This window comes from Mustela nigripes, chromosome 5, assembly GCF_022355385.1.
Source record: "Mustela nigripes isolate SB6536 chromosome 5, MUSNIG.SB6536, whole genome shotgun sequence".
NCBI lineage: Eukaryota > Metazoa > Chordata > Mammalia > Carnivora > Mustelidae > Mustela > Mustela nigripes.
Genome location: NC_081561.1, coordinates 51,754,382 through 51,776,722, shown reverse-complemented (window position 1 = coordinate 51,776,722; position 22,341 = coordinate 51,754,382). Strand labels below are relative to the sequence as shown.

Below are 22,341 nucleotides of genomic sequence, written 5' to 3'. Positions count from 1 at the left end.
CTATTGTGGCTGTAGAATACATGGTCTCCTCCCTTCAATTCTTTTGGTTAGCTTGCAGAGCTGAAATGTTAACAAGGTAAACTTAGCTTTACAGTTGTTACATACTGCTAGATCGGCCCACTCTCCTATTCTGCCTCAGTTTCTCAAGGTATGAAGGATAGAGAGCAGGAGTCCTACTGACAAAATGTTGGACCATTCTGGAAATGATCATTTGAGACCCCCTTTTCTTCATCAGTACCCCACAGTGGTCCACATCCCTTTTTGATACTCTCATGGGCCCCTCAATTCCTATAGTTCTTATTGTGTAATGCCCTCATTTTATTTTAAAATTTCTCATTGACACATTAGACATAAATCCCCAACCACTAGGCCTCAAGAGCATGTAGTCCTATATTTGCACCCACTGCAAAGTAGACCATAATACAGGACTCATGGCCAGTGCTCAATTCAGGTCAGAGTCCACTCCTGATGCCACTGCCCTCTCCTGACTCTCCAGATTACTTCCAATAGGACTTGGATTTCACATCTTGGGAGGGGGGGGGGCAAAAAAAAATCAAGATGAAACAGAACTCCCCATCTTCTGCCCGCCCTGGTTTCAGGGTAAGGTGTTCCTATCATCAAAAAGGGAGAAGAAAGTACTTCACCAATCTTAGAGCAGAAAACCAACACAACCGCCTTTACAGAGCGGCTTCCAGTTCATGTGATGCAGGCCCCCATAAAGGACACTTTTCTTTTTAATTCAAGTAAACGTAAAAGTTCTTTGGAAGCTACTGAGAGCATTACAGCAGGAAAGATGAAACCCAAGTCCCTCTACACACTTCTGCACAAAAAGACCAAGAGCTGAACATCCAGGTGCAAGTAGTTTCACAAGGATCCTGAAAGGGGCCAGAACTCACAATATTGAGGCATCTGATATACCAGCTATTACTTCTCCATGAACGGGCTTTGATTCGAGCTCAAAAAAGGCAACCAAAGGGTCACCTCTCTTGGATTTTCATTCACTGGCCTTCTGCGGCCATTTAGCTATTCCAAATTAGTAAAGTTTGGCTTGCACAACTAACTGATAAATGTTGGTATCACTGAAGAAGAAAACTGCCGAGTGACCTAAGCCCCAAGGACAGAACAGCAGCCTGCTGCCACCGTGTGGTGACTTGGTGCAGCTCCTGTAGGGCAGAGCTCTCAAGGAAAACAAAATTAAACGTGTCTACAAAAACACATTATTAAGGCCATGTGTGTAATATAAAAATAGGTAAAGTTTATTCAAAGTCTCAGATAGTTAGCTCAGAAGTATGCATTCGTTTTAACTGGTATTACAGAAAAGAAAGCTTTCTTGGCCTTCATGACTTGCTTCAGAGCTTTACTCCACCAGCACAGAACCACCCAAAGCCTGTTCCAGACCGATGTGCTCAGGAGAGAAAAAACAGCCAACAAACAAGGAAAGGATGAACAAAACCCAGCTGTGCTCCCCCCATATTCTCAGAAGTTATATGTTATTTACCATGAACAATGGTTTGGTTTGTTCTGGTGGGAAATAAGGAGAATGAATGAACGAATGAAGAAGATACAAGAATCTAGTCCTTGCCCACTTTCTTCTTTCTCCTTTACCCCACATACTCATTCCCAAAGGTCAGCTTTGTCACATGTCTCTCAACTTCGGTTCAATTAACACCGTTATTTAGGAAATGAAGACAAAGACTGATGCAAGCAGGGAGAGGAAATACAGAAGAAACACTTGGGCAGAGCCCCCAATGTTCAGAGATGAGTTCTCGTCAGATGAGGAAGATGATGCCCTCGGAGACCATGACCTGGTTGTCGTCCTGCATCTTGCTCAGCGCAGCCTGGATCTCTGCTGAAGAGAAGGGCTCTTCTCTGTCCTGGTTGATGGATTCTGTGAGGCGATTCATGCCCACCGACTGTGCATGAGCTTCCCGGAACACATCCAAGAGGGCCACTTTGAATTCCTTCAACCTGCCCAAGTCAGGAAAAGATGGGTGAAGGAGAAGTAAACAAACCCAAAAACTCTCACGCAAGACCTATGTCAAGTGTTAATACAGTAGAGGCATCCCCCAACATTCTATTATAGAGCTTCCTACACACTGAGAAATAATACCATTTTAAAAATCAGAGGCGTATGAAGATGTGGGAAACTGGTGTTTCCATAGAAATGTAAACTTGGGGGGCGGCAACTAGGCAGCTTAGTTGGGTAAGCATCTTACTCTTGGTTTCTGCCCAGGTCATGATCTCAGGATCACGAGACTGAGCCCCTGTCAGGCTCTGGGAAGAATCTGCTTGAGATTCTCTCTCCTTCTCCCTCTGCTCCCTACCCCCAACCCTGAGCACATTTGCATGTGCACTCTCTCTAAAATAAAATCTTAAAAAATATATATAAATTGTAACAGCATCTTTGAAAGGCAATTCAGCATATATACTGAAATTTTTAAGTACATATCCTTTGATCCGATGAGTCCATTTCAAGAAATTAACCTTACAGCTATACATTTGCCTGAGTACACAGTGATAAATATTAAAAATGTTTTACTGTAAACACCAGTTTTATAGAACCTAAGTGTCCATCATTAGAAAATGCAAATAAGGGATGCCTGGGTGGCTCAGTGGGTTAAGCCTCTGCCTTCAGCTCAGGTCATGATCTCCGGGTCCTGGGATCAAGCCCCATGTTGGGCTCCCTGCTCAGCAGGGAGTCTGCTTCTCCTTTTCCTCTGCTCCTCCCCTCTGCTTGTATACTCTCTATTTCTCTCAAGTAAATAAAAATTTTTTTAAGATTCTATTTATTTATTTGACAGAGAGAGATCACAAGTAGGCAGAGAGGCAAGCAGAGAGAGAGAGAGAGAGAGAGGAGGAAGCAGGCTCCCCGCCGAGCAGAGGTCCGATCTCGATTCTAGGACCCTGAGATCATGACCTGAGCTGAAGTCAGAGGCTTAACCCACTGAGCCACCCAGGCGCCCTCAAATAAATAAAATTTTTAAAAATAAATAAATAAAATATATTTCAGTGGTTTCTCAGAAAGAGGGATTACAATTGATTTTAATATTTTTTCTAAATACTTTTCAATGTTTTCCTATTTTCTTCAGTAAACATACTGCATTCTATGCTCAAAGTATTAAAAGAAAAAAGCAAACCTTAGTCATAGGTTTTCTGCAGTGTCCAGTAAACATAAAAATGTATACATAAGGGATGCCTGGATGGCTCAGTCAGTTAAGCATCCGACTCTTGGTTTCAGCTCATGTCATGATCTCAGGGAGGGGAGATCCGGCCCCAAGTCTGGCTCCCTGCTCAGAGTCAGGAGTCTGCATGAAGATTCCCTCCCTCTGCCCCTTTCCCCACCCATGTGCACAAGTATGCATGCACATGCATGCACACACAAACACACATACACACATTCTAAAATAAATAATCTTCTTTATAAAAGTTTTAAGTAAAACTATTCCTGAACCTCTAGAGGTAAAAACTTCTCATCCCAAAACAAAGAACAATTCAATGAAGAAAAATGTGTGTGTGTGTGTGTGTGTGTGTGTGTATACCCTACTGAGAAGAACCCAAATAGTAAGATAAAAATTTTGTCCTTGCTTCAATTCAAGACTATCTTCCTTCGTGACCTCCTGAGTACATTATATTTAAAATCCCCACAAGGAACCATTTATAAAGCAAATGGTAAAATGTAAACAACCAGGGATTCTGGGTAAAGGTATAAAAGAATTCTGTATACTACTTTTGCAACTTTTTTTTTTGCAATTTTTTTTAGGTTTGAAATTAAAATCAGAATATAAGCTGTTCTAAAACTTACTGAGCCTACAAGTTTGAGCTCCACTGATAATCAGCATGTTTTCATACCCTCTCCCCAGAAAGTCCTTGCCTCAGTAGCATGTGGCGTTCAACTTTCTACTCACCTGGATTCACTCAATTCCACCTTCTGGGACTCCTTGGTCTCCTGGGAATCTGCAGTCTTTGGAGTGTGCACTTTAGAGGATAAATGGTTACAGATAATGGAAAGACAACATGGTGAAGCCATTTCCACAGACACCAGAAAAGTAATATTCTCCACTCCCCACACCTCACTGAGCCTACCGAGCACCCACTTCCTAGGGTTTTTATGGAACCAGCCAGGGTTAAGAAATTGAGTCAGGAAAGAGACCCTTAAATACATTATCTGAGATGCTTACGCCAGGCTTGGCAAAGAGCACAGTTCCTTGGGAAGGAAGCAACAACTGAGCAAAGCCCAGTTTCCAAAGTTTTGACTGGGTTTCCTGAGGTTCTCTTGGGACAAACCTTTTGGATACAGGGTCCTAAGCAGGGAACCAAATGGCAACCCACCAGAAAATGCAGTACACGGAGTGACTGAAGTCAGCAAAGGAACCACCTCTTTATCAATAGGAGACATTCACTCACCTTGAGGCATTTCCTCCTCTGTGTCACTAAAGTCATATGGGTCATAGGAGCCCCCATCCTTGGCGTCAGAGTGACGAGTCCTCCTCCTAAAATACCCATAGCAATTAAAAGAAACCCATCCTGTGCCTCTGACCAGAGAAAAATTACTAGAACGATCTACAATCAAAGCAAAATGCTAGGCCCAGGTCTAGCATAACAGTGGTTTCTCAGAAAGAGGGATTACAATTGATTGTATAAACTGCTACTTTTTCTTGCAAAAGACACTGAAAGTCTCTGAACTAGAACACAAACAGGCCATGCTACCCAATGCTCTTTTTTTCTACCAACCACCTTAGAAATTCAATCACAGGCATGAAAGGGGAAAAGTTACCATGAGAAAGGATTCCGAAAGATATACTCAAAAACCTATTTGAGTTAGTGTGCTCCTGCTACTTAGCATTTCTTTAGCAGGAAGGAGGTCAAAAGCATCCTACCAGGGGCACCTGGGTGGCACAGTGGGTTAGGTATCTGACTATTAGTTTCCACTCAGGTCATGATCTCAGGGTTAGAGGATTGAGCCCAATGCCTGCTCATTGTGGAAGTCTACTAAATTTTCTCTCTCCTTCTCTCTCTGCCCCAGCCTTGCCATGCACGTGCACGGTCTTTCTTTCTCTAAAATAAATAAACAAATCTTTAAAAATGCATCATACAAAAGAACAAAGGGGCTAGTTAAGCTCTCTACTTTGCCTAGGTTGTCTTTGGCCTCCAACCCCATAGATCTAAGTACCCTTCCCAAGAAAAAGTTGATGTCAACCCCAGCAGTACTGATCCACTCCTCTCCCCTCTCCCTGCCCCCAATGCATGTCTTTGCTTTGCCTTACCTCTTACTCTTCTGCTCTTGGTCCTCCTGGCTTTTCTCCTCTTCATCCTCTGTCTCTGATTCATCTTCATTTCGCTTCTTTCGTTTCTTCTCCTTCTCTAGAACCTGAGACCAAGCCAAGCATGGGTGGGTGGGAAGGGTCACCAATGCCAGGAAACTGAATGAAGAACTCTGAGTAAGAATCCATCTACACCACCAGCAGAAATAACTTCTGTGGGTCTAATGACTGAGCTTCTATCCCTGAGTCCCAGAACCAGGGACAGAGGAACAGGCTGCTACCTATCTTTAAAAATGCAGGGCGGGGCAGGTGGGGGGGCAGAACGCCTGGGTGGCTCAGTCAGTTAAGTGTCCAACTCTTAGTGTCAACTCAGGTCATGATCTCAGGGTCACTGGATTGAGCCCCACATCAAGCTCCTCGTTCAGCAGAGAGTCTTGAGATTGAGATTCTTTCTCCCTGTCCTTCTGCCCCCCTGCCACACTCTAAAATAAATAAGTCTGTAAAAAAGAAAAAAATGCTGAGAGGTATGTTCAATTCCTTTGACCATAGTAGATACTAAATGAGTATTTAAGGAATAAAGAAATGAATGAAAAAAAAGTCCAGCCCACAACGGTTAAGTGGAAAACAATTCATTTCTTTATAGATCAAGTGACTAATTTAAATTTAAAACTCCCATCCTAGCAAAAAGAGTAACCCAGGAAAAGCCTATCAAACCCATAACTAAACCCCAGATGACTACAGTTCACTGAACTGGAGAGGGGGTGGGCAACAGGAAAAGACAGTGAAGGCTTCAAAAATACAGGGGCGCCTGAGTGTCTGCCTTCAGCTCAGGTCATGATCCCAGGGCCCTGGGATCAAGCCCTGCAACAGGCTCCCTGCTCAGCGGAGAGCCTTCTTCCCCCTCTCCCACTATGCCAGCTTGTATTCCCTCTCTTGATATTTCTCGATCTCTCTCTGCCAAATAAATAAATAAAATCTTGTATAAATAAATAAATAAAGAATGAATGAATGACAGAAATACAATGTCATGAGCAGAAACAAAAACAGAATGACAGGCCCAAGCTTGAAAATTCAACTTTTGATGTGAGATTTTGAGATGCCAATGGGAACCCTGAAGAGACTGGCAAGGAAAACGTTGTAGAAGGAAGAGGAAGATCACCAATGTGAATCCTTTGGAAACCTACTTTTTTAAGAGATGAAGTATGAGTAGGTAGAGAAGCAATCTGTTGATGGTGCAGCACGCCAATAAAACCAAAATCTCTGGGGCCTCTAGGGACTCTGGCATCAGTATTTTAAAGCTTCCCAGCTAGATGCTGCTTTCCACAGATGACCTAAAGGCAGGTCTAACTGTGGAGGGCTAGGCAGCCCAAGCACCAGTATTTACTCAGGGGGAGCTCTCGGGCCCAAGCACGGGAGCCCTCACCTTCTTGAAGTAAGCATACTGAACCAACTCCACAGCTTCCTCTGCATCCTGCAAGTCCACGGTCTTGCTCATGCGGGCCTTGGCATGGGCTGTGGCCAATCGAATCAGAGTTTCCAGTGTCCGGGCTGTAACTGGTGATGTCTGAGGAAGAGAACAAGGGACGATTACTTGTCAGAATTCCCATCGCTCCCACTTTACAGAAAAGGATAAAGATACTACCAGACTGACTCTAGGAAGCATAAGCAAAGGATTCAGAGCTATATATTCTGTATAAACACTATATAAAATTCACAAAGATAAAAGCAGTCAATCAGTTCGCCTGGGTGGCTAAGTTGGTTAAGTGGCTGCCTTCGGCTCAGGTCATGATCCCAAGGTCCTGGGATCGAGCCCCCCATGTTGGGCTCCCTGCTCAGCGGGGAGCCTGCTTCTCCCTCTCCCTCTGCCTGCCACTCCCCCGCTTCTGTACACGCTCTCTTACAAATGAATAAGTAAAATCTTTTTAAAAAATAAAAAATAAATAAATAAAAGCAGCCAAGAAAACAGGAGTGTTGAGGGAGAAAGGGGTAGGTGAACAGGGAAGAAGAAAATGAGGCATCTTACAGCTGGAAAGAAAAAAGGCTAGAAAGACTACAATAGTGAAGGAGGAAAAACAATCCTGTACTGCCAGTCTGCAACGCTCTAGGAACTTTGCTTTTATATCAACTGCATCATTTAACACTCCTGATAACTTTTCCAAGTTTTACAGATGAGGAAAATGGGACTTAGGGCTTCAGGTAACTTGAACAAGGTTACACTAAGGGAGGGGTGCGAAAGAGGTCATGTGAGGACAAATTTTTCAAGTTGGGTAAATTCAAGTCCAGAGGAGAACAGGATTCTGGCATGTTCTCATCAAGTGGTTCTCATGGGGGAGGGGGGTGTATACTAAACCAGCGTGCTTCTATCTTTTTTAGTATATGCGCTGCCGAAGCAAGCACAACTTCTACCTTTTTTAAATGCTTTTGGCTGAATGGCATCTCTGACCTAATGAGTCAGAATGTCTATGTTTAGGACTGGACATGTATACTTTTTAAGTTTCAGGTGATTATGATGTGCCCATCTAGTTAAGCATCCCTGACATTATCCAACCTTCTCAGTTTATGGATTAAAAAACTATGACCTGAGAAGTGAAGAGATTTGTGCAAGGCCCAAAAATTAGCCGGACCTGGGACCAGAACAGAGGGCTAGTTTTTTCTGCCACACTCCTACCTCTCCCATTGTATGATCCTTGATCTGGTCACTTCCACTTCGAAGTTTCGCAAATTATCATGGGATAGTATAAATAAAACCCTATTCCATATTCAAAAACAAATATATTCACTTTTTTAAAAAAATTTATTTATTTGACAGAAAGAGGAGATCCCAAGTAGGCAGAGAGGCAGGCAGAGAGAGAGGGGAAAGCAGGCTCCCCAATGAGCAGACAGCCCAATGCAGGGCTCGATCCCAAGACCCTGAGATCATGACCCGAGATGAATGCAGAGGCTTAAACCACTGAGCCACTAGAGCCACTAGAGCCACACTACCCAAGTGCCCCAAATATATTCACTTTTAAGTAAAGTCACCAAATCTTTTAATGATTTAAAAGCTACCAGAGTGTGGAGGTTACACACTCCTTATAAGCTCCAATTCTTAGCCTGTGAAATCTTTGCCTGCATTAGCAGAACTACAGAATCCAAATTGAGAGATTTACCAGACCCACTAAGACCCGAGCTCAAACAGTGTTTTGTTCAATGAGAAGGCTTCTGACACACTGAAACATGTTCACACAGTGAGAGAAACAATTAAAAAAGAAAGGGGGCTTCTTAATCTGAAGAAGACAAGTCATACATAATCCCCACAAAACAAAATTAAGACCCATGGGTCTAAGTCATGGGGAAGCAAGTTTAAGCCCAATAAACACAAGAAGTTTCTAACATTTCAAAGTAGTGATGTGCCAGACATGCTGCTTCTAGAGGTGTCAAGAAAGTCTTAGCCGAAATTCCAGAAGACAGAGTGCCTATCTGGGTGTGAGGCTAGAACAAGTGACCTGGGATCAGGCCTAAATCCAAGAGTCTATATCTATAGCACATAATAACGGTCTTAGACTTGGGTCTTTCTGCTGTGAAATCCTGTGTGAACTCCATGCCCCACAGTTTAGATAAATTCACAGGCAGATTTCTAGAAATGGCTTTGGACAACCATTATGATTATCCAACTAATCATTTATCAAAGTCCAGCTCAAATAGCACACTCTCTTCCATCAAACTCATACCGGTTCTATAAAGTCTAAAGGAAAAACTAACAGCTTCTTCATCTACACTCCAATCATCTTTCCCATTCATTCCCTCCTAGGCACCACATTGTGGTTAGAAATTTATAAATATGCATATATGATTTTTCCATCTACCTTCCTACCTCCTAAGTTGCAGATCTTAACTCTCTGAGGATAGCTCTTCCTATTTTAACTGCATGTAAGAACCCAAAAGTGGCTCCTTTTGTTTGCTGAATGTATCATAACTTCTGGAGGCCAATATCATCTGAACTAATGAGATACAGGTATTTCTGGTTATTCTCACTTCATTTTCCTTTATAAAAGGAAATTATTAGAATTATAGAACAGGAAGTCCTTCAGACCAGAAAGAAAAAGATAAGGAATCCCTAAGTTAAAATGCTTTCAGAACTCCCAGGTAACAGGGACTCCCCAGTCTTGTACTTAAGAATTCCCAGGCCCATCTTGGCTGTGGGGACTCACCCGGGCAGTGTCCGAGCTCATGCTGTCTTGGCTGCGCAGGCGTGAGTACTCTTCTGCAATGTAGGCACCTGACTCCTGAGTTAGGATAGGCTTGATGATTTTGGCCACGTGGATGTACTTCCTCATGAACGCTGCACTCACCATCTTCTCCCTGGATGCACACACAGGGAAATCTTCTCTGCCAAACCTTGGCACATGACTGGGGTGGGGGCTTGGCCTCTCCTCAGAGAAGTCAAGGTCAAGTGGCAGAGATGTATTCTAGAATCCATTATCATAAATCCCATTTATATAGAATGTGAATGAATGAGACCCTCTCATCTACGTTTATTGAATTCTGTAACTATTACTTAATGTATGTGAGGTAAGCAGTACAGGCAGAAGTTTAGGTATTATTTGCCCTATTTAATACGTAAAAACTGTGGCTTAGGGAAGACTTAAATTCAGTCTTCTGACTCTAAATTCTGTTCTGAAATGACAGGTTTGAATCTATATGCTTCCTACTGCACCACAGCCCTAAACAGAAGTAAAAGATCTCACATTTCACACTTTGAACACTTCCACCCTAGTCTCCTTTATCCAAATCTACCTGCACAGCACCCAGGGCTTGCAGTCTACCGTCCTGTCAACATTAGCTTGTCACAGCTACAGGACTTGTGCAGTACTTAAGGTACGAAGATCACATGATATACCCACCATCAGCTGAGCATGTTGTCAAAGTCTTCCATTTTAGGAAGGTTAGAACCTAAGCCTAATCACCATAAACACAAGGAAACTGGCCAGGAGAAGGGGTATATAGTGTGAGATCCAGAAAAGAAAACAGGCCCACATGGCTATGAATCCAAGCATGATCTTGCCTGGGGAGCACATAAAAACATGCTAATATGACAGAAATCTCAGGTTCCTTCAAGAAGTATGAAGAATGCTCACTTTTTCTTCTTGGTCCCATGCAGAAGATTGTCATGCTTCTCATAAATCTGGGTGTCCTGCTGGTCTTCCTGGTTAAAACTGGGATCATCTGTGGCCAGGATATCCACAGCACTACCCAAAGGCATAGCTGGAAAACCCAAGTTGGGAGAAAGCAGAGTAAGAAATTGGTTCTTCTGAAGAGAGGAAAAACTTAACAAAGCCAAGACACACAGACATGTGGAGCCCACAAATAAGAAAAGTGGAATGACATGGCTCACAGAAGATGCTCAAAGGTGTTCCTAGACCCAGAAATGAACAAAAGACACACCTTAGGATGACTCTCACTGAGCAAGAAGGGAGTGGTCACAAAGACAAGGGCACCTTCAACATCAACCCAAAAACAAACACCCATCATGACCTGGGCCAGGTCTGAGATAACCGTGTCTGTTTAGGTTCCCCTCCATTAGTCACTCTGACTCTTCCCATGGTCTCACCATCGCCATCCTGTTCCCCGGGTGCCCTGTAACGGTGCATCCTAAGGACATGGTCCGAGATCTCCCGATCCTGCTCAGGGTCCATCTGATCCAGCATGATGAAGAGTAAGTCAAATCGGGATAGCAGTGAGTCCTGTAGCCCAATGTTCTCCATGGGGGTCTTATACTGATCATACTGTGCAACAGAAGGAAAAGCAAAGTGGAGGTGACATCAAAGGGAAGAAAGGACAAGAGACTACTTAAAGCTACTGAAATACTTAATTCAGTTCCTCTACGTGCAACCCTTCTTTCAATGAAGCTCAGGAGACCTGAGCAAACTCAGAACCACACCTCCTAGCTGAGGTGCCTCTAACGGGCTTATCATAGGTCTCAAGACCAGTCCCCTCGTTCCCAAGCCCTATTCTGCTCCTGCCATTCCAAGGGTAGGACCAACCCTGAAAGATGATTCCTTTTCCCCTACCAGTTATAAAGTTGACAAGCTGTCTAAACCAAAAGCACTTGGAAACTCCGGAGTCCCTTACTTAGAAGGTAATGAGTAAAACCACAAAAAAAAAAAAAAAAAAAAAAGGTCAATAATCTATAAATCATAACATCTTGATCTTCCCTGGGACTCAAAAACCTGTATACTTTTTTATCTTTCAGTTCAGGGCCTACGAGACTACCCACCTGCAAACACTTCACAGTTAGACGGTCTAATACGCCTTGAGGGTAACCTTAATAATGATTCTGAACATGTTCCCATTTCAGGACCTGCTATTTTCTCCCTGCATTTCCCAATATAATTCTTTAGGATGACATAAATACTGTTACCATTAATTTAAAAACCAAGGTTCTCAGCCCATGCTATGCATTATCACCAACCTATGAAGCCTTTCTAAACCAGAGTTACCAAGAGCCCCAACCCAAAGATTTGAATTCAGAAACCGACTGGGGACCAGGTACCTGCATGTTTAAAAAACTCCACCCAAACAGGTAACCCCACACATTATGGAATCATAACTGCCAGAGCACAGAATAGGCTCTGCATTCAAATTTTGATTGCCATTTTCTAGCTTGTGACTCTTAAATAAGTTACTTAACTTTTTATGCCTCCATTTTCTCACCTGTAAAATAAGGATAATAACTACCTACCTACAAGGTTACTGTGAGGATAAAAGCAGCTGATAAATACAAACTATTTGTAAGTCTTAGTTAATAGCATTATTATGGTACAATCTTTAAAGAGGGCAATTTGGCAATCTCTACCAAAATAAAAATGCATTTAACTCTTCAGTGATTCTGTTACTAGGTATTTATCATTTGGACATGCGTAACAGAATACACATAAAGGAATATTCACTGCAACTTCATTTCACAATAGCAAGGGAAAACACCAAATGCCCACCAAATGGAAACTAAACAAATTACTATAAATCAATGGAATGTAAGACAGCTGCCCCCAAAAAATAAAGAAAAAATAGAGGCAAAATTCGGCAAACCCCAAGCTGGATAAATATAATCATCATAATATCAAATATCAGGCAGGGGTACCTTGTAAATAAATAAGTATCATCATCATCATCGTAAAAAACAAAGATAAACAGACTAATTTGGTTACAAGGAGCCAGTATAGTTGTTGTATACACTTAAGTTTCTGTTTCCCAGACACTCAAAGAGTTTAGTGATTATCTCTTGGAGAAGGGCTAGGAGAGAAAAGGGAAGGTTTTCAATGTCCATACTGCACTCTCTGTTCTGTTTATACATCCTACCATCTGCATGTGGTACTTTCGTTGTAATGGCAAGAATACTGGTTACTGGGTTGTGGGACTGAAGGTTACTTTTGTTTTCTTCTTTATATTTTCCAAGTTATTTAAATGAATAACTTGCCAGGGGATTCTGATGTGGCTGAAAACGTGAGGAAGCACTGCTCTAAGTTAAGGACAAGAACAAAACGGTGGACAAGCTTAACTTTAGTCTGGCCTTTTATTTCTCTGGGACTCCAAGAATCAACTTCATGGCCCAGCTATTCAGCAAAACCAACCAAGGGTGAGGACAATGGTAAAGTGCCTGACTGCACTTACCCTGCCATAGACGGGGTTGGCAGCTGCCAAAACACTGCAGCGGGCATTCAGCCGAGCATGGATGCCAGCCTTGGCGATGGTGACTCGACCCTGCTCCATCACTTCATGGATGGCCGTGCGGTCCATGTCGGACATCTTGTCAAATTCATCGATGCAAACCACACCTCGGTCAGCAAGGACCATGGCCCCTGCTTCCAGGCGGCGCTCCCCTAGGAAATGAGCAGGTCAAGATAGGTGTTACCATCCAGGTTGTAGAGGACAAGGGGAGAGATTTCAGCCTCCTTCTTAAGCACTCAATGTCTCTCATGAGAAAATAGTGAGGAACAGTCAGTTCCTAGAGACTTAGAGAAAAACCCTGGTGGGTCAATCTTTTTAGTTCCAATCTGAACTATCCCTAAGCAGCCAGCCTCCAACAAACTTCTTTCACAGATTGTCTCTTTATCTTCATCCTCAAGTAATTCCCCAACTAGATCTCTGCTCTCTTTTCACTAGTCTTCAAATCCCTTCCTCTAATTTATAAAAGAGCACTATCTTCATTTTTATTTCTTCTTTCCCTTCCAATATGCAAAGCCTTCTTCAAAAGCTGTGTTTTAGGAGACATTCTTATCCAGACCGGCCACCCAAAGACTTAATTAATTCACCCCCTATTGCCAGAGGACACCCTGGCCTCTATAGTCTGGTTCAAACTAACCTTTCAGGGTAACAAGATAAGCTTGTATGTTCCCAATACAAGCTTCCCAAGAGCAAACTACAAGAAATTACACTTGATCTCACCACGGGACGTTTGCCAAAGACCCTTATACCCTTACCCGTTTCCTGGTCTGTGGTGACAGCAGCCGTCAGACCCACTCCAGAAGAGCCCCGTCCAGTGGTGGGGATAGCCCGTGGAGCAGTGCACAGCACATAGCGTAGAAGCTGAGACTTGGCAACCGATGGGTCCCCTATAATTCAGTGGGACAGTGGTGACTTGCTAGGAAACTCCTCCACTCCCACACCGCACTGCAGCAAGTTCTATTTTTCTAGCACAGCTCTTGGCATAACAGAAATTTACATTAATGGGTTATAAATAATATTCCCTTACCATTCACGGAAGAATATATTTTAGACATAAATCAGGAAACACAAAAATGACAGTAAGAAAACAGTAAGAAAAGATTCATTTTAGCCTTCTGCCCTTTGATGGAACTGAAATATACCAGGTAGAGAATACACATTCTTTTAGATTATAGATTCCCACAAGCACACTCCACAGGGAAGACCGAGAGTCTGATGCAAATCCCCAATGCCATACCGATCAGGAGAATATTGATGTCCCCACGGATGTGACTGCCATTTTCAAGGTCTCGTTCCACCCCTCCCAAGAGCAAGCAGAGAATCGCCTTCTTAACATAGTCATGCCCATGGATGCTAGGGGCCAACGACCTGGCCAGCTGGTCAAAGATATCCTACAGGAGGAATAACCAAAGGGAAAAGCCTGTTGAGATTCAATATGGTTTTGCTAAGCTCTGCTTCATAGTTCAGCCTATAAAAATGCTTGAAGAACTCCACATTTGTAACTGTAAAAGCATTTCTTAAGACAAATCACACTGATGAGACTACTGTCAGAACAGATAAAGGGAAAGCCTGTATTCCAAAATCTGCTTAGAGAGTTATCTTTAATAAAAAAGTATTTCCAGTTCAAAACACTTTAGGTTTAATAAGAATGTGTATTGTGGTTCCAGTAACCTTTTGTTTTGGTTTGGTACGGGTATGTTTCTTCAGTAACCTTGATCACACAGGCACATACAGGTGACCCTTGAACAGTGCAGAAGTGAGGGGTGCCAACACCCCATACAGTCAAAAATCCATGCATAACTTTTGACCCCCTAAAGACTTTACTAATACCCTACCAATGACCTCGTCTTACCAATAACAAAAATATCTGTTTTAAAAACGTAACACATTTGTGTATGATATGTACTATATGATGCATTCTTACAATAAGCTAAAGAAAGGAAAATATCATTAAGAAAATCGTAAGAAAAACACATTTATAGTACTGTATTGGATTTATCAGAAAAAACCCACAAGCAAGCAAACCCACAGTTCAAACACATGTTGTTCCAGGGTCAACCACCCTTTCTTCAATTCTACCTGTGGACATTCTGTCTTCAAAAAGCAAAACAAAGTAGAGAACTGAAACAAAAATAACCTATTTAAAACTTAAGTAACAGGGTGCCTGGGTGGCTCAGTGGGTTAAGCTCCTGCCTTCAGCTCAGGTCATGATCTCTCAGGGTCCTGTGTCGAGTCCCATATCAGGCTCTCTGCTCAGCGGGGAGCCTGCTTCCCTCTCTCTCTCTCTCTCTCTCTCTGCCTGCCTCTCTGTCTGCTTGTGATCTCTCTGTCAAATAAATAAATAAAATCTTTAAAAAAAAAACTTAAGTAACAACGCATCACTACTGTCGTCCACATGGACTTACTGGTACCCTGATATTCTCTTATTATATTAGGTTCACTTAGCAGCCTAGCAGGTAACAAAACAGAAATACTGACAGCAAAAACATCCTTTTACTTGCTGACTGGGTCAAAACTAAAAGCTAACACAACATCCTTTAGAGAAAAAACCTTGACCCTCCTCCTGATCCTCTACAAAGAAGAAAGGTGTCCCATGCCAAACACAACCCTAACAAATCCATCCCCACCCTCAAATCCCTATAAGATGCTCAGACCTTGGAACGAGTTTTACTGAACTTCTTGATCTTGGCTATATCCTCAGCAGAGAATGAAGGCTGAACGTCCTTGCTCATTTGCTTCACATTACAGGCAATCAGGATAGTCCTGAGACGAAGAAGGAGGAATAAGAAGAAGAAGAAGAAGCCTGCGATTTTTAATTCCTAACATCAGAGACAACAGCAAATCAGAAAATAATAAAGTAAAAAAGACAGGTTGTTCTGAATTCAACAGCTGATTCTTTTAATCTGTGACACAAATATGCTGATGATTCTTCACCTCAGGAATTTATCCTTGGCTGTCCCACAGATCCTCCTTCGGACAGAAATGTGGATCAGAAGGAGGTGGGAATACGTGAGAAATTCACGTAAGCCATGAGGATATAACCATGTTACCAACAACTCCCACTTTCAGCATAAAATAGTATTACCAGTTTTATCGGATGGAAAAGAGCTATCCCATCTTCCACATAGCTAGACTGCTCCACCTGTCTGATGTATGCCCCACAATATGGCAAACTAGAGCATGAATACTACCAGAAATGCAAGCTGCCAGCAGCGTGCCAAATGCCTCAGAGCTGCACCATTACCTGAAGGTCCCTGAGGTGTAGCCTCCCTTCTTTCCAGGAAGACAACGATAGGTCCCCACCACCTGGACTCGGTCACCAGGCTTCACTTTATCTACCAAGTCATCGTCCAGAATGACGTCCACTGAGCGGGGAAGTTGGCCAGCTGGGGCCTTCTCCGGCATCTCCTGGATCGTGATGGTCTGGTGGTCCTTGTAGACAGAAAGGCCATATTCGGTCTCGAGGGGATTATTTTCCTCGTCCTGAAAAAGACATACAGAAAAGCATTGTTATCTTGTCCTGGTCTTAGTAATGCCACACTCATTTTTTTTTGGTAGGAAACAAATATAATTTGGAAATGACCTCATGAGATTTTTTGTATCTAGGAACAAAAAAAAGCCAAATGTGTACTCCAGTTTTCTCCATTCCCATCTGATCTAGTAACAAATCATCTAATGGAAGGGACAACTATAGTCTGAAGGAGCCGCGGTTACATTAAAATCTAAATTAAGATTCTTATTTCTCCTGTACTATGACACAGTATTTCCACTCCTAGGTAATACCCGACAGAAACACTGACCCAAAGCCACATAGTACAATGTTCACAGCAGCATTATTCCCAATAGGCAAAAATTAGAAAATATCCTAATGCCATCAACAGAATTGTTAAATAAATGTAGTATATTCACCCAATGGAATGCGTGAATAAAAATGTATAAAATACACCTATACACAACATGAATGAATCTCAAATACACATGATGAACAAAGGAAGCCCAACACAGGAATATTTAGATAAAACATAAAAAGAGGCAAAACTACTCTGTGTTGCTGATGACATCAGGATAGGGTTAACCTTGGGGAGTGTGGGCCCTCAAACACTTCTGAGTGCTAGGAACGCTGTTTCCTGGTTTGGATGATGATTTTCCAGGTATTTTCAGCTTGTAAAATTTCAGTGACCTGCATACTTTAATATAAACTTTCCTGTATGTATATTAAACTTGAGTAAAGACATTTTAAACTTTTACTCCCTTGCCATTTCAATTTTCTAAAAACGCAACAGCAGCCATTTATTGAGTGCTTACTATGTACAAGGCATTATGCTATTATCTCATGAGATGATCTCATGTAATCATCCTAACACCTCGGTAAAGCAGGTATTTTTCACATGTAACAAATAAGGAAACCGAGACTGGAGAGGTTAAGTAAGTTCCCCAAGTCACACAGGAAACTGCAGAGCCAGGACTTCAGGCAAGTATAACTCCCAAGCCATATTCTTCGGTACCACACTAGATGACCTCCAGGAGTCCAACGTATTTCAGATCTTAAGCAAAGAAGCATGGCCCCCGTAATCAGCAGAAGAGTACTCCCTGAGTAGTTACTGAAGATAGTCTAGAAGGAAGTATCTTACTGAAGAAGAGAGCAGGGTGACAGAAAATGCAACTGGCCTGAAAGTAGAAGGACATGGGTACTAGTCCTTAGAGTCATCACTAACTGGTACCATGTGCAAGTCACTTAATCTTTCTGAATCTCAGCATTTCACCTGAAGACAGACTCAATGATTCTAAAGTATGCTTCAGTTATAATTCTAAGGTATTCATTCTTATTTTACATTAAGATTCCTGCACTAATTGAGTTGAAAATAAGAACTGGTTATACTCATATCTGTATCCTCCACAGTGCTTAACAATTCTTTGGGTACAGTGGCTCTCAATTAAATTTGATGGCAGGGACAGGTATTCTTCAATAGAATGAATTCAGACATCAAGTAACCAACACTAATCATCTTCTGTCTCATTAAGAAAGCCTCAAATTGTCTTCAGTTCAGATCAGTCAGAACATTAAGTACAAAGTCATTTCCAATGCCATTCCTCTCCCAACCCAAAGTTAAATATTTGCAAAGATATCATGGTTAACACCATAGTGTAAGTATTGTCCCATATTACTTTAAATAGATTATAAAGTTATATATAACTTTGCTCAAAGATCTACGTAGCTTAATGACTTTTTTCAATCCTTCTACAATTTGTCAAATTTTCTAGAGTATTTATTCTTTTTTTTTTTTAATTAGAATTGAAGACTTTCATATTAAACTCTGGCTAGCAATCAATCTTTCTTTGAGATTAATCCTTACTTTTCATCTGATGTACTTTAGAAGACTTCAGATATCACTCAATTATTTGCATGAAAACAGACATACTTGATTCCCACCTCCCAAGAAGCCCAATTAATTCATTCCCCTCACCTTGGTGGGATAGACAGAGCTGGAAGGGAAGGCCACCAGGGTAGTGAGATCAGAGTAACGTCGTTCTATAGTCTTCTTGGTAGCAGGGCAGTAGTGGACACTGCGGACAACTTTGGGACGAACTAGAGAGCCTAGCAATGGAAAACATGCATAAGTCATTCAACTAGCATTGACAAGGGTAGAATCTGACGCAGGCAAGTCTATCATGACTCTAAATACTGTTTTCTTCTGACTAGTTTAAGCTACTTCAATAATACTAGCCATTTATTCATTTTTATATTTAGAACATCAACATACCTACTTAAAACTTCAAGTACAACTCTTCCTAACCCAGAAATGATAGGAGTTCACAGTTAAAATGAGGAGATTACAAGAGCCAAGACACTCCCACACTCAGTAGAATTCATCATTCTGGACCCCTTCATCAATGTACATACCACAGCTCCTCCCAGCTTCACCCTGTAAGTTCAGGGCTATGCTACCCAGCTCTACTCGGCCTCTCCTGCTTCCCCGGGCCTTCTTAAGACTATCCCACTTCCATTCCCTTAGCCCTGATTTGAAGCCACTCACACTTGGTGACAATGCCCTCCACGCAGACTACACAGCTGAGGAAGCAGGAGGTAAGAGTCCGGGGAGAGACATGCTTGGAGCCAAAGCTGCCCTCCAATCCTATGTAGAACTCCTCATACTGCTTGGCATAGGTAGCATCAATCGAGGCCACAAAATCCTTTAAAGCCCGCTGGAAGGCAACCAGCTCCTCAAAGGCATTGCTCAGGAGGCTGCATATGGGCAAGAGAGAGGATAATTAAGCAGAGAGAGAAAAACTAAAAAAAAAAAAAAAAAAAAAATCTGACCTTCAAAAATAAAAGTGATGTAAAAATTTAGCTTCTACTTTCTCCTACCACCCTGGATGACTCAGTAAAATATATCAGAACTGAGTGCTAACTTTAATTCAACTTCTCAAAGGTACAGAAATGATATTCAGTTAAACATGGAAAGAGGAGCTCCGGAGAGGAAAATGCCCACCACCTACTTTGGAAGGAAGAAAAAAAAACACAGAAGCAAGTGAGACAATGAGGGTCCAAAAAAAACATTCCATTCCCCCCCCCCCCCAAAAGACCATTTCATCCAGGCCTTCTCGTGGGAAGCCTGTTCCAATCCGGGGAAGAGAAAGGGGGCCACTGTCACTCAGAGCCAGGATAGCATCTTGGAAGAAACCCCTTACCACTTACCGGTTGGCCCTCTTCTCATTCTTCCTGCGCAGGTCATTCACATTGACAATCAACCGGTATTGGTTGTCACTGATCAGCTCCCGAACTTTGCTCTGATAAATTCCCTGGTCTTCCTGCAAAATAACCACCACATATCACAAGAGGCACAAATTCAAAAATAAGACAATATTTAAACAGAGGCAGTTCTCACAGAAAGATCAATCCATCAATCTCTGCAGCAGAAGGGACCTCCCATTTCTCCACATTTTCACTCACTAGCCTGAGATTCCAAATACACCCTAAGAGGCAGTTGCAAGATGTATAATAATCTCAACGTCCATGTTATGATTTCTATTATTATCTGCAGCTTTTCTGTATGCAGTCATTTCTCAACTTCTAAAGGAGAATTAAAACAAGGTCATAATAAGTCAAAAAGGACAAATAAAAGCTTATCAAGGGGCGCCTGGGTGGCTCAGAGGGTTAAGCCTCTGCCTTCCGCTCAGGTCATGATCTCAGGGGTCCTGGGATGGAGCCCCACACTGGGCTCTCTGTCAGCAGGAAACCTGCTTCCCCCTCTCTCTCTGCCTGCCTCTCTGCCTACGAATGATCTCTGTCTGTCAAATTAAAAAAAAAAAAAAAATCTTAAGAAAAAATTTTTTAAAGGCTTATCAAAATGTAAATTAGCAGATTAAAATGACTTTTCACTGGACGCCTGGGTGGCGCAGTTGGTTAAGCAGCTGCCTTCCGCTCAGGTCATGATCCCAGCATCCTGGGCATCCTGGGATCGAGTCCCTTGCTCAGCAGGGAGCCTGCTTCTCCCTCTGCCTCTGCCTGCCATTCTGCCTGCCTATGCTCGCTCGCTCTCCTTCTCTCTCTCTGATAAATAAATAAAATCTTTTAAAAAAAAATTACAGAGGGAATTAAAATATTCTATTCCCCCGATTAGCTGTATAATAGGGAAAAGAGTTCTCTAGCCAGACCTAAAAGAATAGGAAGCCTCCGTATTTGTTTACAGACCCAGCATTATCCACCCTTTTAAGATGCTTTACAATATTCTATGGCTTCCGATCCTGGACAGCATACGAAGCCCCCTTTGCCAGCATAGCAAACACTTTTCTGCATCTCCTTTGGCAGTGAAATCCAATGCAGCCAAGTAAGGTAGTCTTTTCCGCGGGTACCTGCAGGTCTTTAAGTTAGCGGATCCCTACCGTTCTGATGAAGTTCTAGAACCTAGGTGAGGTTCAGTGGGGTGAGGTCCAAAGTCGATGACCAAGAAAGAATTCTTGAGGCATTTTTGGTGCAAAATGGTGGTTTATTAAAGCCCGGGGACAGGACCCCGTGGGCGGAAAGAGCTGCTGCCCCGGGATTGTGAAGGGTGGCAGGTTCAGTACCAAGGGGGGTGGGGGAAGTAAGCAAAGGGAGGTTTTCAATAGAACTTTCATACGCTAAAGAGGACCTACAAGATGCCGAAGCCTTGCCACCGTCAAGGTCATTTTCCCTTCTAACAAGGTATTAACATTAAGATAGGTGGGAGATTCCCAAAGAAAGTCACACAGGTCCCACTCAGGAGGGGGGTCGGAGAAGGTTGCTCGGTGTCAGCTTTTGCTTTGTCCCCAGCCAGCCTTCTGTCCCGCATCAGTCCGACAGCATTCCTCCCCCCACACTCCCTTCAAACTGAGAGACCTGGGAGTGATTTCCGAAAGGTCAAAGCGAGCTTTGCCATTTTATGCGCACTTGAAAGAAACCCGCGGCCTTCCGCGAGACCCCGCCCCATGAGCACGCAGGAGTTTCAGGATCGCTCTCTCAAGGCTGCACCTACAGGACACCAGCAGCGGACTCCACGCCAGAAACGCTACGCGACCCTGGACGGAAGACTCCTGAGGGCGCCGGCCCCGCCGCAAGAGTCTGGAGGCCCGACGGACCTCCCGGGAGTCCCCCGCCCCACCCCGGCCCGGCGTGGAGCAGCATCCGCCGTGGCCTCCCTCGGCCCGTCAGCGTCCCAGGACCTTCAAGCGCCAGAGTCTCGCGCCCCCGCGCCTCCCTCACCTCGTCATCCAAGAAATCCAGGTAATCTCTCTGCGCCTCTCGCAGCTCTACGTCGTCCAGTACCACTGTCCCGGCCATGCTCGCCGCCAGGGAGCCGCTTCCCCCAGAACCGCGCCGGCGGTCTTCCGATGACCCAGCCCGGGCGCGAAAACTTCCGAACTTTTCCCGCCACCAAAGGCTACGTCAGGAAGAGGAGGGGTTTTCCGGGACGATATTCACATTCTGATTGGCTGATTCCTCTTACGCGAGAAGACCGAAGATCCAATCGAGAACTTGTTCCACTTCGGCTTTCCCGAGACGCACCTCTAAGTGGCGGGAAATATGACACCCGGAGCCCTCGGTTTCTCCCCTCACTGACAGGAAAGCTGACCAATGGGGCCGAGAGGAGGCTCGTGGGGTCTGATCATTGGACAGGCGGGCAAGAGAAGGAGGACGCGCTGCATTCTGGGAGTCGTAGTCTTCCCCCTTTTACCGGATGTTTTGTAGGTTGTTTTTGTTTTTGTTTTTGTTTCAAGCTGCCGTTCCTTGACCTACCCTAAATAAGACTGTCTGGCGGTTGTAATAAAAGTAGCCTAAACGTCAGAGAATGGGAGTTTTTACGCAAGGACATAAAAACATAATAGCAACCTGTTTTTTAAATGTACTAAAATCAGG

At 43.2% G+C, this 22,341-nt stretch overlaps 1 protein-coding gene across 1 annotated transcript; it reads right to left on the bottom strand.

The window, feature by feature from the left end:
• Positions 1 to 1,233: 1,233 nt before the first annotated feature.
• Positions 1,234 to 21,877, bottom strand: MCM3 (minichromosome maintenance complex component 3). Its single transcript, XM_059400259.1, has 17 exons — positions 21,688 to 21,877; positions 19,663 to 19,775; positions 19,001 to 19,209; positions 18,431 to 18,561; positions 16,210 to 16,448; positions 15,620 to 15,728; positions 14,203 to 14,356; positions 13,721 to 13,852; positions 12,912 to 13,120; positions 10,852 to 11,026; positions 10,379 to 10,505; positions 9,452 to 9,602; positions 6,685 to 6,825; positions 5,265 to 5,368; positions 4,405 to 4,490; positions 3,906 to 3,975; positions 1,234 to 1,968 (listed from the first exon to the last, which is right to left on the bottom strand). The coding sequence occupies exons 1-17, from the start codon at positions 21,763 to 21,765 to the stop codon at positions 1,770 to 1,772; spliced, it is 2,427 nt and encodes an 808-aa protein (XP_059256242.1). The 5' UTR covers positions 21,766 to 21,877; the 3' UTR covers positions 1,234 to 1,769.
• Positions 21,878 to 22,341: the final 464 nt, after the last annotated feature.